The sequence below is a fragment of the Taurulus bubalis genome (genome assembly GCF_910589615.1).
Source record: "Taurulus bubalis genome assembly, chromosome: 16".
NCBI lineage: Eukaryota > Metazoa > Chordata > Actinopteri > Perciformes > Cottidae > Taurulus > Taurulus bubalis.
In genome coordinates this window covers 12556371-12572823 of record NC_136604.1, presented here as the reverse complement: position 1 = coordinate 12572823, position 16453 = coordinate 12556371, and the positions used below count along the sequence as shown (strand labels likewise).

Below are 16453 nucleotides of genomic sequence, written 5' to 3'. Positions count from 1 at the left end.
ACCTCTCTCTCTCACACACACACAGAGGTAAACAATTTGCTGCTCCAGGGGCACCCTGAGCAGCTGACCTTGCTATGCTCTCTTGGCTCTTCCCATTGGTTTTGCAAACTGGCAGCCAATCCTGAGCCTTGGAGCCGTGTCTAGCCAATGACTGTGAGCCAAGGGGACTGTGAGCACAGCCAGATAGTCAATTGATTCTGCATGTACTGTATCAAAACAGCTCTTGATATCGAACACTAATTAGGCAGGTTGTGATAAGGCGGGAGCAGCTGACGGTCGCTGTCTTAATGGAGCACACAGACTGAATACTTGTGACCTAATCAGATGTTTATCATGGGACACTGATTAACTCGAATGAATCACTGTCAGCAGACTTCAACGAATTATGAGCCGCCGTGAGATACACGTAAAGAAATGAGACATTGGCTTTGTCCAGATCTGTTCTGATGAATGGCTCGTGTGTTGTCTCTGCGGATGTCGTTTTATAGTTTGCATCATCTGATATGATTGTATAAGGAAGTGCCTCCCAGCTTGTGATCAGGACCCGCCAAAGGGATCACAAGATGTTTAAACCTCTAACGCCCACTCCCCCAGAGATACTATATTTTTAAGATTTATATTTCCTTCTGCTACCTGAATTATTAATGCAACCAGGCTTTTTCTTGTAAAATATGTACTTGTTTTTATCTTAAGCCTCTTAAAATGTTCAAATGAATAATTTGAGCTTTGGTTGAACTACTTGTAGCTAATAGACGTATGCAACTAGGGATGAACAACATTTTGGGAAATATGAATATTTGTTTTCTTGTCATCACGCCTGTTTTTAGACAGAACCTGTGCTTACAAACCATATCTGGCAACCCCTGCTGTAGCATTGGTGTAAACTGTGGTTCATCAATAAATAACGCCAACACGTAAGTCCCCCTCAAACCCCCAATTGTCAGCTTTGCATGAAGCAGGTGGGCGTAAGCAAGCAGATAATGAGGATTAATGGGTGAGATGTGCAGAGCAGGAGTTCCCTGTTGCCATTCAGACAGTGTTATCTTCCTTCAGCCTCTGTTAAATCTCTCCATCTGAAGAATAAATATTATACCAAGCTTCAGGTGGGAGCGTGTTCATCCATCTCGATTGTTCTTTAGCAGTACAGAGAAAGCGTCATCCCTCTGTGGGTACATTCCTCACTGACTAATTAATTAAGAGGTGGATTTAAGAAACTAATGGCTGGAGAATGATCGTCTAACACATAGATTAGCAGCGCAGTACTTGGTATAACAATTGGTGATCGTTAATTCCTTGATACCGCTAACTTGCTTTAATTAAAGTGTGATTTTGGAGCTTGTGAGTGGCAAACTGGTCAGTGTTGGAGTAAACCAGTGGAAAGGTGTAACTGGAGGACAGGGAGATATATGGGTTATGATACGATCTTGCTCTTACAGCCCTCCTGTCTCTTCTGTCTCGGTGTAATCCTGTCCAGGTTGTTCTCCCCATTCAATCTGTCTCAGCTGCTCTAAGCTCTTTACAGGCTGCTTAACCACCAGTCTCTCTCTTTCTCTCTCTCTCTCTCTCTCTCTCTCTCTCTCTCTCTCTCTCTCTCTTTTCTCTCTCTCTCTTTGCTCTCTCTTTTCTCTCTCTCTCTTTGCTCTCTCTCTTTTCTCTCTCTCTCTCTTTGCTGCTACCGGTACACCAATCCACCTCATCCATCTCCCTTTCATTTTCCCTTTTTTCCTCCCCGTCAGCTCCTCTGCTCTTTTATCATTTCACTCTACCTAAAGCCAATCCCTCCCCATTCATCTCACGCTATTTTCTGATGAGCTACTCATATCCTTTTACCACTTTTACATATTAACAAAATCTAATCTGTCTCTAGTCTCCCCCTCCTTGCCTCTCCACATATACTGCTGTTGGTTCTTCTATCCAATCTGCTTTTTTTCTTCTATTCCTCAGCTGCACTTTAGCCTCCTTCATTTTCACTTTTCTCTGTGATTGCCTCTGACCTCATTCGCTTTTCATTCTCTTCAAATCTCCTCTCCCTCCATCTCAAATCGCTTTCTAACCAGTTGCCACACCTTTTTCTGCTTTGTTCAATTTTTTCCCAAGACCTATTGTTGAGATATAATGTATGTTCAGTGATTACTAAGGCAAATATGTCTGGTCACAATTAGGGTTGGGAATTGAACTTTAATACTGGGCATTACAGGAAATGAGAGACAGAAAGCAACAAAAAAGGAATCAAACTGGGGACATTGTAATCATAGTCTATGGTATGGCTCTTAACCACTCGGCTGCCATGACGCCTGAACCTCAAAACTATTTTGGTACTGATAGAAATTCAACTGCAGCAGCAAAGTATAGAAGGAGAGAGGAAAACTTCTCTAATTCTAAAAGTAAGGGAAAAGTCAAGTGACCAAGAGCTGACTTTGTGGAGCAGAAATCTTGTTTTCTATCTTGTTAATCAACCCTCAACCATGCCTGCTTATTGAACCTCTTTTTTGGTACCAACTGAATCATAATGTATTTTAGTACTGAAACACAAAAAAATCGCCAAATATTTTGTTAATCAATTAATTATTTCAGTCATTTTATAAAGCAAAAATGCTGAACATTTGCTCGTTGCATTTCATAATGTTTTAGGATTTTCTGCTTTCTATTTTTGTCGATTCAACATCTTTTAGACAAGGCATGCAGTCTGTAGACTAAACTAATTCATGATAAAAACAACAGATTTGTCACTCATGAATGTAATCATGAGTTACAGAGCAATTGTATTTCATTCATGCCAAAAGCTTCTTCAAAAAGCATCTTTTGTGAAAGGAAAAAAAAATATTTTGGAGAAACGATGTAAAAGGTATCGAATAAAAGATTCAGTTTGGTGCTAAACATTCTCAGGTGTGACATGCTGTTGCTTTCCCTTCTCGTAGTATTGTTATAAACTGAGGATGTTCAGGTATTTGACAAAATCCAATACAACTTTATTGATCCAGGAAAGCAATATTATTTTGGGCAAGTGAAAACAGACACACACAAAGACACGAACAAGCAACATTACCGTTTGTGCATAGGTCTGTTTCCTGCACAAAAATCAAATTGCTTTCATTTTGGACAATCTTGGCCATTTTGCATTGCTTTTGATTGATCGCTTCATCAAGAAAATAACTGACAGATTAATTAACTATGAAAATAATTAGTCATCGCCCAAAATGTTACTTTCAACCCAACTAAATACAACTGGGGTGATTAAGTTGATTTTTTAATTTTAGAAAAGGAATTAAAGTCTCAAGAAGTCAGGCCTTTCCTCTATCAGCACCTCCTCGTTCTCCTGCTGTCTCTAATGTTTCAGTGTGACCTGTCGATCTGTCATGTATATCTGCCTCAGTCATATCATGTCCTGTCATACAGTCATACAGACACCCCACTCAGTCCAACATGGGACGACAATTATATACGGCTTAATACCCACACACACACACACACACACACACACACACACACACACACACACACACACACACACACACACACACACACACACACTTTGTGTCAGTCAGCCTTTCAGACCTGGGTCTCTGCTGGCTAAGATTAGGGCTAATCCACAACTGTTGGAAGGAAAGATTAAGAATGAATCACCTGCTGCTGCAACAATGTGTGTGTGTGTGTGTGTGTGTGTGTGTGTGTGTGTGTGTGTGTGTGTGTGTGTGTGTGCGCGTGTGTGCGTGCACGTGGAGGCATTTATAGAAAGGCCTTATGGGAAGGAGAATCTACTGCAACCACCAGGCAATATTACAGAATCCCTTCCCTCTCAACCACACACACACACACACACTTCTTCACTCTCTTACACACACACACACACACACACACACACACACACACACACACACACACACACACACACACACAAACAGCTCATTAGCTTCAATGGCTCGTTCAAACTGCAAACGCCTTTGAAAGAGCCCTCTAAAGCACTGGGGTTCAAAGGTTTACTTGAGTGTTCACACAAACACACATAGACGCACACACACACGGACACAGCGGGTTTCAGTGTCTGCATTTAATTGGATCGATGTTCTTCCCTCATGACTTGCCCATAATTGAGGGGACATGAGTAACATGTGGGAAGCCTTTTGTTACTAAGTTCCTGTTTATTAAAATGGGTAGAATAAAAGTGGAGCTCTGCAGTGACGGAGGAGGAGGAGGAGGAGGAGGAGGAGGAGGAGGAGGAAGAAGAGGGCTGGTGGGTGTAGAGATGGATTGATGGAGAGAGGAAAAACGTTGCAGCAATGAGCTCCTGACCTCGTTCACTCCTCTGTCGGGACGCTGGGCTAAATAATTCAAACGCACACATAGTCACATGCTCTTCGCTCACAGTATTTCTCGTTCGCACAAGCAGCCTCCCTGTGCTCCTTCATTGCTGCTCTGCCTCTGTTTCGACATGTAAACACATGCATGTACAAACACACCTATATAAAACTCCCCCTTTGTGCACCACACAGGAAGCTCTCTCCTGACTTTAAGCTTGAAGGCTGGATCTATAAATACTAATTTCCTGTGTCAATCCTCTCACCAAGTAAGCAACCAGTGACCACTCAAGTGCACAAACACACAACCAGGATGTTCACATCCGTATGCAACCAAGTAGATTCCTGTCACAGTTTGAGTCGTGATGAAATTATGATGAAATGCCGCTGCCCACAGATAAGACCAACACACATATCAAGAATATAACTACAATCCATTTTATTTCTGCCTCTGAAATATATGCATCAAAAATGTATATCTTTAAATCACAACGGACAAAATCTCTTTGATATCAGAGAAAAAGATGACATGAAGATTGTGTTTGAAAATAGAAACTGTGATGCTGACAAGTTCAAAGACAAAATGAAACGATGACAAATTGGATGACAAAATATGTATATGTCCAATCATGTTCATGCATATATCTTGGACAATCTAACTGTGATTCATCGTACTTTTCTACTGAGCCTCTTTCACTGCAACCACAGCCCATGAGATATGATAGCTGTTAGGTGAAGTAAAGTACTTTCACAAATGTATCACCGTCTAACAAGCCATTCAAATTTTCACGCATATAGAATTCCTCCCATTTAGATTTGGCTTGACGTTGTTCCCATTTTACTTGATCTTTACCTCTTCCTGCAGGACTTAAGAGACAATCCCCTGGGACGACGCACTCGCTTTCTTCCACTGCGTCTTCATTTACGAGCACTCTCTGCCACCATTAAGTGCAAACAAACTTAGCAGGCTTTGAGTGGCCAAAGTGGCCATTTTCAAAGATGGGCTTCCAGAGGAACAGTGATAGCATTTCCAGCCAGAGGAATGAAATGCAGCCAAGGAACCCAGTTCCTTAAACCGAGCTTCAAAAGCAGGGAAGATTTAGTGTCTGGACCTGAAAACTGAAAAGGTTCCCAAAGTAACGGTTAACAAAGATATATCATAGAGGAGGAGTTAATCATCAATGTTAAGTTACAATGCATAAGTATGTTCTGTTTTTAGTCCACTACAGATGGAAAATAGCCTCTTCGCTAACTCAGGCGGATTGACAGGGTCGCACTGTACCTACCAAACAAACAAAACAAAAATTAAAAAAAGAAGCTGTGAGAAGAGGATGTTCAGCTTATTTTGTGACCATTTTGTTGACAGCAAATGAGAGGCAAGAGATGGGGAAATACACACAAAAAAACGAAACCTGCAAACAAACTGGGGACGCTGTGATTGTGATGGTCAGCATTTAAAAAGCCTTCTACAGGGTACCACAAATGCTTGGCATTTTTTCTAAGTAAATTACAAACAATTAGCCGACGATCTTTGACGAAACAATTAAAGGCTGCAACTACTATTATTTTTATAATTGATTACATGATTATCGTTCACCATTTATCATTGAGTCAATAAAGTGTCAGAAATGTGTACAAATTCAAATGTTTTGTCCGAGCTACAGTAAACCAGAGATGTTCAGTTTGATATCAAAGAAGGCTAAAACCAGCAAATATTATAATTTTTGTTTGTCATTTTTTACAAAACTTGAGAATCAAAGAAGAAGATACATTTGACAACTAGGAAAACTCCAAGTGCAGATGAAGACCATATGAAAAGGCTGCATGATCCAGAAGAAGCTGGTAAGTGGGCCTTTGTCAAACCACTATTTTCAAGGTCAAGAATGAACATTCATGATTAAAGTTGAGCGACTAATCAATTAAACAGTTTCACCAATAGACCCAGTTTCACATTCAAGTAGACTATAAATTGAGGCATTGAAAAACTGACAAAACGGAATAAATGTAAAGTTGATGCAAGATGGAGAGGGAGTTGAGAGTTGGAGGTCAGAGGTCGGCCTCCCAGCGACTGACCAGGACTTTAAAGGCCTTATCACAGCCTCAGCCCGCTCTTATCAGCCGCCTGCCAGGAAATGCACATTCCAGCAGTCCCATTGGACCGCATTGGGTTTCAGCTCTGCATGACCCAACCCATCCGGCCCTTCGTTAACCTAATTACCCCGTTGTTAAGGAAACGTGTGAGCAAAGAGAGAATCACTAATGAGATTAAAAAATACACACATGAATAAAATGAGTGAAAAATCATGATCATGATCTGGACATCATCTTAGCAGCGTTTGTATGCTGGTGGATATGGACATCCACGCCCTGTTTTTGATGTTTTCGTTTATAGAGAAAGCTCTGACACACACAGAAATCTCCGAATGCTTTGTGGTTTTGGGAGCCGGTACTGCGTTTATGCTCTCTAATTTAGAGGCCAGTAATAGTACACACACACACACACACACACACGCACGCACACACACACACACACACACACACACACACACACACACACACACACACACACACACACACACACACACACACACACACACACACACACACTGTGTCTGTACTTTTTAATTGAATGTAGTGGGACAGAGGGACAAGAGAGTAGAAGGAGGAAAGAAGAAGGAAAAGAGTCAGAAAATAGAGAATGTGATATGAAAAAGCTGTGTATGAGAGAAGCAGCAGAGGTGATGAGAAACAGGATGAAAGAGAGAAAGGAGAAAGAGGTGAGGGACGGGATGGAGAGGGGAGAAGCAGCAATAAAGCTGTGACAGCGGCAGCCATGCTGGTTGTCATGGCGACGGCCGCTGAGAGCAGGTAGAGCGCGGCCTCCTGGGAATGAGCAGCGCATGCCTCCCTCCCCCAACATCCCTCCATCCTGGCTCCGTCTCCATCCCTCCGTCCATCCCCTTTATCCAACGCCTCGATCCTTCTCTCTCTCTATCTCCAGTCTGTCCCGATAGCCCCATCTTAACCTCCTCTCCCGCTCTTTCTGCCCACTCCTGGTCCTGTCCTCATTCCCTGGGCTCTTTACACCTCCGTTTTCTCATCCTCTGTTGACCACTCGAGCTCGATCTGTTTCCTGTTTTTCTTTCTTTCCCGCTCTTCCCTCTGCTATCTTAGCATCTTCATCTCGCCATTACCTTAACTCTTTTTTCCATCCTTACTTCTTATTTCCTCCACTCTTTCCTTCCTTCTCATTATCCTGTGGTCTGTACACCTCCCTTTTTCCATTCCTCTCCTCTCCCTCCCTTCCTCCCTCCTCTTCTCTCTATATTCATCTAACCCCCCTCTCCAGAGAATATGTATGTGAGTATGTCTGCACAGCGCTGCCCAATTACTGCAAGGGAGACTGTGTGTGTGTGTGTGTGTGTGTGTGTGTGTGTGTTAGCGTGTGTTAGCGTGTGTTTAGTATCTACACAAGCTGTGTTTCCAGCCTGTTTTGACCTACCTAAAACACCTCCAGCGTTCTCCGTCTCCCTCTGACTCACTGAATCAACAAAAAGGCTGCACAGCACCGTGACTATTCACCAGTGTGTGTGTGTGTGTGTGTGTGTGTGTGTGTGTGTGTGTGTGTGTGTGTGTGTGTGTGTGTGTGTGTGTGTGTGTGTAAGATAATCAGGACTTTAAAGGTAATGTGCATCGGTGCATATATGTGAGCAAGCGTGTCGGTACTATTCGTGATGAGAGGAGCCAAATGTTTCCAGTGGGATGGATTCAGGCTATAACTGCATTCTTTCTAATTCGTGGGACGACTTGAACACATTCCACAGGGAAAGTTGAGTGTTGCACAATGTTGTGTAGCCAAATGATTGAAGAAAATAGGTACTTTCTAAACTGTGACTGGCAAGTGTGATCAGAGGTTCACACAGACTAGAAAGTACAACAATCTGGCAGCTCAGCCTGGGCAGGTGATAACGTATTTGAAGATGCATTCAGATCCTGTGTTTGTGTTAAAGTACCAATATGGCAATCTCAAATTACTCCTTTTCACAACAACAAAAAACTGCATTTAAAGTCCTTAAGTAAAAGAACGAAAGTATTATCATCTAAATGGACATAAACTGTCAAGTAAACTTAACAATTCTGCAGAAAAAGGGCCCCTGTGGCTGATACATCATTAAGCAACAATATGCAGCATTTTGCTGTTTAAGCTGGTTAAAGTGGAGCTATATTTAACTACTTTGGGGTCGGGCATCTCCAACTAGTCACAAAATGAATCTGAATGTGGGAGTGAGATGATTAATGAGGAGGGAAATAAGAAAGGTGATGTGTTCTACATATAGGTATTAGGTTTTTGGACTACTTTCTCTCACCTTTGCTTCTATCTCCTCAGGCCTCAAACTATTCAGTGAGAGGGAAATTCTTCCAAACCTTTACGGGGGCGAGGACGGGAAAGAGGAGACTTCAAAGTCCAGTAGACGTTACATTGCTATGTACTTATGGCTTCCCCTTGTAGTGGCTGACAAATATTGACTAAAATATTATATTGACTTTTATGATCCACCGTTAGCCGATGGAGAGATGCCAACACTGGAGTGATGAGCTCCCTGCGCTGTGTCTTTGGGAGGAGACAGGCGTCAACCTTCTGAACCTTCTACAAACAAGCTGCAGCGCCGCAGGAAAAGAAAGAAATACTGTCATGTAATCTATAAGGGCATGGATTAATTCAGAAGCACGTTTGAAAAATGAAATATGTCTGACCTTAGATATATTGAGACATCTATATTATCAGTATGTAGTTTGGCATTAGATGTTAGAGGTCCCATAGATTGGCGTGTTGATGTCTTTTGAGCTCCCGCGGGGACAATAATGACAGCCTCTGATTTATCATCCCTCATATTGATAGTTTTCTATTCGGGGCTGAGCCTTTAGTGCAAATTCTGAGCCCCCATTGTTTTTTCGGCTCAGAGGGAGGACACACAGAAATAACCGGTATTGTGAAGGCAAGTTCCTCCGTCTCCACACGCTGTTATCAGTCTAATAGTAAATGGGAAATTCCATTCCCTCCGAGTTGAATCGGGTTCTAAAACTTTCTTCACTCCATGAGAAAGGAAAACTAATTTCAGTCAAATGCGGCACATCTGCCATGCCATGTGATAAGAAATTGCTTTCAGATATGAGTGAGCAGCATGTGTACACACCCAACACACACACACACAAAATAGCCAAAAGGGAGGATACCGATAGAGGAAAGGCGGGAAAGATGCTTTTCTCACTGAAGGCCATCATTATTATCTCTCTCTGTCCACGCTCACCTCGAGACGTCGGCCTTTTGAATGCAGCTTCGGATATGAACTTAAATCCTCATTATTTCCTCTAGCCACTCAAAGGTGACCCGCATACATCCATTCTTTCACACACACACCTGAAATACCTCTCCCACACCACGAGTGGTTTCTACCTGCCAGCTTGCACGTGTGTGTGAGGGGACTTTGTCCTCCAGGAGAGTGAGAAGTACCCACTTCCTGTGTCAAATTGCCTCTCGCATTCCACACTCTCCCTCAATCCGTTTTGCTCGGGCTATTTTTCCCTCTTTCTTGCTCCTTCTCTCTTTCTTCGTCTCTCTATGGGGGCTTTGTCAGTTATCAGAGGCACAAAACACTGATTCATTCCATGAGTTTAACATGATCCTCAAGAACACAACGCTTTTCCGCCACACACACATACATACTTTTCACGGAGCGAGGGCTGGCGAGAACAAGTTTGTGGCAGTGAAGATTCACTAATTTTGAGCCCACACAGACAGATGGGCAGTCAGCGCTCTCATGAAGGCAGATGGATGCACACACACACACACACACACACACACACACACACACACACACACACACACACACACACACACACAGGCTATCTGTGGGATACAACAGATGTCTGTGGGAAAATCGGTCTCCCATGTAAAATATAGACGCCCGGATATGATGTCACAAGAGCGATAACAGGAAATACCCAAAGAGACACGACACCGGGGATCACTCATCAGAGTGAACACACACACACATACACACACAGAGTCAGTTGCTTTCAAGCCAAGAGGCATCTAAAGAAAGATCCTGTCAGCAAACGCATGAGACCAAGGGTCATGTATGGGTTCAAGGCCCCGGGTTGCCTGAGGTGAGTCTTGCAATTATTTGACTGTTGACGTGTGTGTGTGTGTGTGTGTGTGTGTGTGTGTTACCAATTTGAACCCCACCTGCATCCATCTGTGCACTCCAAACACAGTGTATATTTAAGTGTGTGTGCGTGTGTCTGTGTGTCTATATGTGTCACACCTGTCTCCATCTGTGCACTTAAAGACAGATTAGGTCAGCTGGATTCCGAGGATCTTTGGCAAAGAACAGACTGATCCAGTGATTGTGTGTGTGTGTGTGTGTGTGTGTGTGTGTGTGTGTGTGTGTGTGTGTGTGTGTGTGTGTGTGTGTGTGTGTGTGTGTGTGTGTGTAGTGTTGAAAATCCCTGCTAAAACTAATGGCGCCTCACAGCTGAAGCCGCACAAAGGAACTCCAATATGACAATCCAAATATTGTACCGAAGCAAAGAAATTAAGACAAATTTGAGACGGGATCACATCAGTCACGAAACCAATTCCGGCGCCTTGCTTCGACCACACCCATCTTCGACCCCGTCCTTCATTTTGATCTCAACTACACAACTGTAAAGTTCTGAGACTGCATGTCATATGGTTATCACAAAATCTGTCCACAGATGGACAGACCGACAAAGAAACACCTGACAAAGTACTCAAAGCTGCTTCTGGTAGTTCCCGCTTCAGTTGGTGTCTCCAGCACCACATTTGACATGAGGACACACACACACACACACCTGCCACTCGCTGTCGTGGTAATTAGGCAAGGCAAGGTAATCGACTGCCCCGGGGCCACAGACCCCGAGGGGACTTTAAAAGCCTCAGGTATACACTGCATGTCAATTGGTTTTGGTAATTGGCCTATAATTACTAGACATTTTTTTAGGACATTTGCACCATTAAAATGTAATATCAGCGAAGGTGGGTTCTGCATTTTTAATTGATTTTGTGGCCGTGTCTTGTGTCAAAATCTAGTTTAAAGAGTCGTACTTTTCTAGTTTGCTCACTTTTTACATATTCCTGAAAAGGTTCTGTTTTTGTATTTTTTATGAGGGGGGAAGAGTATATTTAAAATGTTCATTTCAGCATAGAACTAGCTCCTGGCAATGGACTTTGTGGGAACTTGGAAGTAAGTCTATAGCACAGCGTATTGGGGATCAGAGACCACAAGTTGGCCCAAAATCTTTTAACTGTTATCTGGCCATGAATGCAAGTACATTTAAAGGAGATACAACACTATAACGCATTATAATAAACATGACTATAAACTCACTGCTGAGCACCAGTAACACAGACCAGAAAGCCTTCTGGTCTGTGTTACTGGTCTGTGTATCAGGATGCGTTCTTCTTGTTCATTTACAACCAAAAGTAGATTCTGACTATTTTTGTGCTTGCTTCCTTTTCTCTCAATGGTTCAATGAGCTTCACCCTCCTCTGCCACCTCCTCCTCATAGGATAAATCTGGATTCATCGGTAACGGAAGGTGTGGGCGTGCTACGGGGTGTGAAGCTGGGAATGGATGGTTCCGGAGAGGAGGTGTCTGGAGAGGGAGGTGGGGGCTCGCGCATTCCTAATCAGCTTCCCTTCTCGCGATTCCCGATGACATCATTCCATCCAAGCCTTTTCGCGCACCGCATCGCCGTTGACGTCCCCGTTACCCCACCCACTAAACACACTGCCGCACGCACGCACACACACACACGCACACCTCCAGTTATTACAAGAGGATGCCCCTGGTCGGATTCAGGCAGCCGGACAATGAGGCCGCCGTTATCTGGCAGAACGGGAGCGTGCACTTTACAGGTTGGACCAACCCCACCCCCCCCCCTCTCTCTCTCTCACACACACACACACACACACACACACACACACACACACACACACACACACACACACACACACACACACACACACACGACCTACGGCGCGACTACCCGGTAATAAAGTCGTTAAAGCCGCAGTATGACTGGAGCCCTCCTAATAACGGCAGGATGTAAGCTGTGACACAGACACCACATACCGAGGCTCCGCACAAAGACCTGTAATCAAGCTCAATTAGAGATTACCCACTAATTACAGACACACACGCACATGCGCGCACACACGTTTCCTGACTCGGGGGACACAGGCCACAATAAACCCCGACACTGAGACACAAAGGCTGGTGTGTGTGTGTGTGTGTGTGTGTGTGTGTGTGTGTGTGTGTGTGTGTGTGTGTGTGTGTGTGTGTGTGTGTGTGTGTGTGTGTGTGTACGGGAGTCGCCAGCCCCCCTTGCGGGGAGTCACGGGCGTCCAATAAGGGCTGATAAGTAGGTCGAGTGCAGGATTTCCTACCGATCCCCGGACCGTCACTATCTCATTGATGATAGCGCACCGCACGCGCACACACACACACACAAACACACACTCGTGCACGCACACGCATGTAACCTAAATGCCCCGTCCCCTGTGAGCACAAGGGCTCCCCGGTTAACAAAGGATCTGAGGCTCGTGCTTACCGTGGCGGTGTGCGCAAGCAGCGCCGTGAGCGCCAGCAGCCAAGGCAGCTTCATGGTCGGGGTTTCGCGGGCGCAGCCTCCCGGTGCCTCCGCTGCCTTCACCGGGGTCGGGGAGGTGGGGGGGGGGGGACAAAAGCTGCTCCTGCTCCTGCTGCTGCTGCTGCTGCTGCTGGCTGCCGGTGTCCTCGGTAGTCTGTCCAACTTCAGAGCGCGCAGCCCGTCCGCGCGACCATCCGTCCTTCTAGTCGGGCTTTTTAATCCAAGGCTTCACGCGCTGCTGGTCCAGGTACCAGGGAAGCGACGAGATCTCCGGGAAGCCTCTTCTCTGTCTGTTTCTCGGAGTTTTTGTGCTCGAGACCTGATAGATTTACTACCGGGAGACGCCAGACCTCGTCTCTCTCTCTCTCTCTCTCTCTCTCTCTCTCACTCTTAATACAGACTTAGTATCTCTCTACCCTCTTCTCTCTCTCTCTCTCTCTCTCGCTCTCTCTGTACACACACTCAGGCTCCCTCTCTCCTCCCCCTCTCCGTTGAGGGCAGGATGTTCCGTATGGCGACGCTGCTTGGCCTGGGAGTCTGGCAGAAGGAGGGTGTGCGTGTGAGAGCGCATGCACGAGTGTGTGTGCGTGTGTGTGTGTGTGTGTGTGTGTGTGTGTGTGTGTGTGTGTGTGTGTGTGTGTGTGTGTGTGTGCAATGCATCCGAGTGTCAGAGAAGTGGGGGATCTCCGCGAGCAAGGGCGAGGATGCCCCCTGCAGTTCGTTTAGGCACCCGCAGCCCCAAAGCGGCCCTTTAACACGTACAAACACACGCGCACACACACGCACACGCACGCACACGCGTATGCGCGAGGCAGCAAGGGCCCACTGCGCAGCGCTCCCGGGTTGAGGGCATTGATTCCGTTTGGCGCCCCGGTGGTTCCGGTTGGCTGCGCGCCTGGACTACCTACACCTTTCCAGGTCAGCCCCGGTGCTGCGCTGTGATTGGCTGAATCACGGTCACGCGGTCACACCTGCGCTGCGTAACATGCATTAATATTTATGCGCTACTCCGTACTGTAACCTACTTGTGTCGCCTAGCAACCGTGCATATTTGCTGCTCAAGGACACGAGGCGGACAAAAGCGTTTAATCATTGTTAAAATAATCATTTTTAAAATATTCATTGTTTAAAGGCGCGATGTGCAGGAAAATTATATGAAACCAACAACAATTAAAACTGAAACCTGCTCATGGCTTCATGGTGTGACGTCAGAAGGAGCTGGTTCTGGTGGTCAAACTGAGAGCTGGAAGACCCGGAAGAAAGCGAGAATTGGACTGTGCAAATTATTTAATCAAACGACTTGGCCAAAATGTTTTCTTGTGATGTTACGACACACCAATTACAATTATTAATATATGACAGGAAAGAGACACTGATCCTTCTCTTTAGACATCCTGCATCTTTGTTACACAAATCTACCCAATGCACTTAGACACAGGGCCCTTCTATAAGTCATAAGCCATGGACCCAACTTGAGGTTGTATATTCCCAAGCAACTTGGCAATGAATGACATTAGTATAGCTACCCACTCATTAATTGGTAATTTTAGCTTTAATAAACTAGTTTATACATTTGATTAGAATTATCATGCTTATTCATGCTAAAAGTCTTTTGTCCAAAAACAAAAAACCTTTGAGCACATCTCATGTAAAGACAAGATTTAAAGTGGTGCTATTGTTTGATTCTTTGTGGAGAAACTCAGTTTTAAAAACCCATCTGTTAAATCAACTAATGCAAAACAATAAATACAGTACTTTGAGCCAGTTGGTACTCCATAAAGCAGAGGTATTCAAGCCTTTCCGGTGGTTTAAAATCATTTCAGGTAGCGCACTATCACTTCCTCAGAGTTTATTATCTGCTTTGAGAAAACAAAACAAAAAGCCATGGGCTTACTGCCACCAGCATCACACCCAACCTGACTTGTTATTCAAAGTCACATTCGGAGTGTTTCCGCTTATGCCCCAAACAAAAGCTGGACAAGTACGGACAGAAATATCCCTCCCAGTCTTCTTAGATACAAACAGAAGATCCCTAGCAGGAAGGTGTGTCTTGATAGACACGCTGCACTTTAGTCGGATGATCTCTGGTTACAAACCGTGAGGTCATTACTCACGTCAACAGCCTATAGTCCTTTTTCATTTATAGTTTCCGCACTAAGATACGAGCCTTATTAATTCAGAAACTAAAGCAAGCTCCTCGGCAGCCTCTGACTCATGCTGTGTGTACTCTCCGTCTCATCACTGCAGAACCATTCATTCAGATGGCTGGAATAGAAACGGTGGCACAGATCCTAATCCTCTCTTTTATAATAGACACTTAAGATACGAAAACAGCCCTTTGCCTTGTGTGAGCGTATCAAACATACAATGAAGCACACTTGAGACGGTTACATTTTCAAAGTTTTTTTTGTTCAGTTTGGTTTCAAAATAAAGATCACACAATTGTTTAGAGACAATCTACAACAGGAGTTACAAAAAATAGTTGCCCAGGCAATAAGCATACACAGGTTCTGTTAACTATACACATATGGTTACAGGTGTGCTCGTAGTAAATATACACAAGGCTGCTCCAAATGTACACCGCACTGTGGCGGGCTGCCTCTCTCACCCAAAAGGACATGGACAGTATGATACAGCACTTACAGCACTAGAGAAATGCCAAAAAACACAAGAATCTTCTCTGTACAATCCATGGGTTTACCCCTCTGAAAACAGTCATGAATAATAGAGGGGTTTTGAGGGGAGTGGGGCTAAATGAGTAAAAGGTTTTTCTCCCACCCAGCCAGCATACCCATACACATGACACATTTCATGGGGGTAAAGCATTCCTATAAAAAGATCTTAAAAAAAAAAAAAGATCAAAAAAAAGGTCAAAAACAAAACAAAAAACCTTCAACATAAACCAGAAGACACCACTAAGTCTAACAACATGTCCAATTGGGAGTCAGTGGGAGGTCGACGTCTTAAGTTAAGCAGTGACAAGATAAAGATAAAACCAAGCGTGGCGAATCTTTGTACAAGTACTACGCTGTATAGAAAGGGCATTTCAAAACAAAATTTGATATTACAATTTACAATATACAACAACTCATATGTCACAACCAAGGAGGTGAGAATATACACTGAAATGCACAGGGTTTTTTTTCTAAGATTTTTTCAGTGAGCTTTTTTCTTCTCATACCAAAAAGGGTGGTAAAGCACTTTTACATTACAAGGGTTTACAAATGTACAATTATACAGTCAGAAGTATGTGGTCACTACTAGGATACATTATAGATACAGATTCAACATCAAAAACCAGAAAAACTACAAAGTTTTATATATATATTTATATATATATGCAAAGGTCTACACCAAGTATACACGTTATATTTATAGAAGCAAGACCAGAAAACGAATCTCCCATGCTAAATGATCTGTCTGCTGGTTAGCTGATGGCGTGTGTGTGTGTGTGTGTTCATCTATGATTCTGTGACGTCTGA

The 16453-nt window shown here is 44.1% G+C and overlaps 1 protein-coding gene across 1 annotated transcript in view; it reads right to left on the bottom strand.

Annotated features, from left to right (window-relative positions):
- sdc3 (syndecan 3) overlaps window positions 1-12986 on the bottom strand; it is a gene marked incomplete at its 5' end in the record, with an annotated part of 32237 nt that extends 19251 nt beyond the window's left edge. The window contains one exon of the mRNA XM_079231741.1: window positions 12933-12986. Within this exon, the coding sequence (XP_079087867.1) occupies window positions 12933-12986 (54 nt within the window). The remainder of the gene's footprint in view (window positions 1-12932) is intronic.
- Window positions 12987-16453: the final 3467 nt, after the last annotated feature.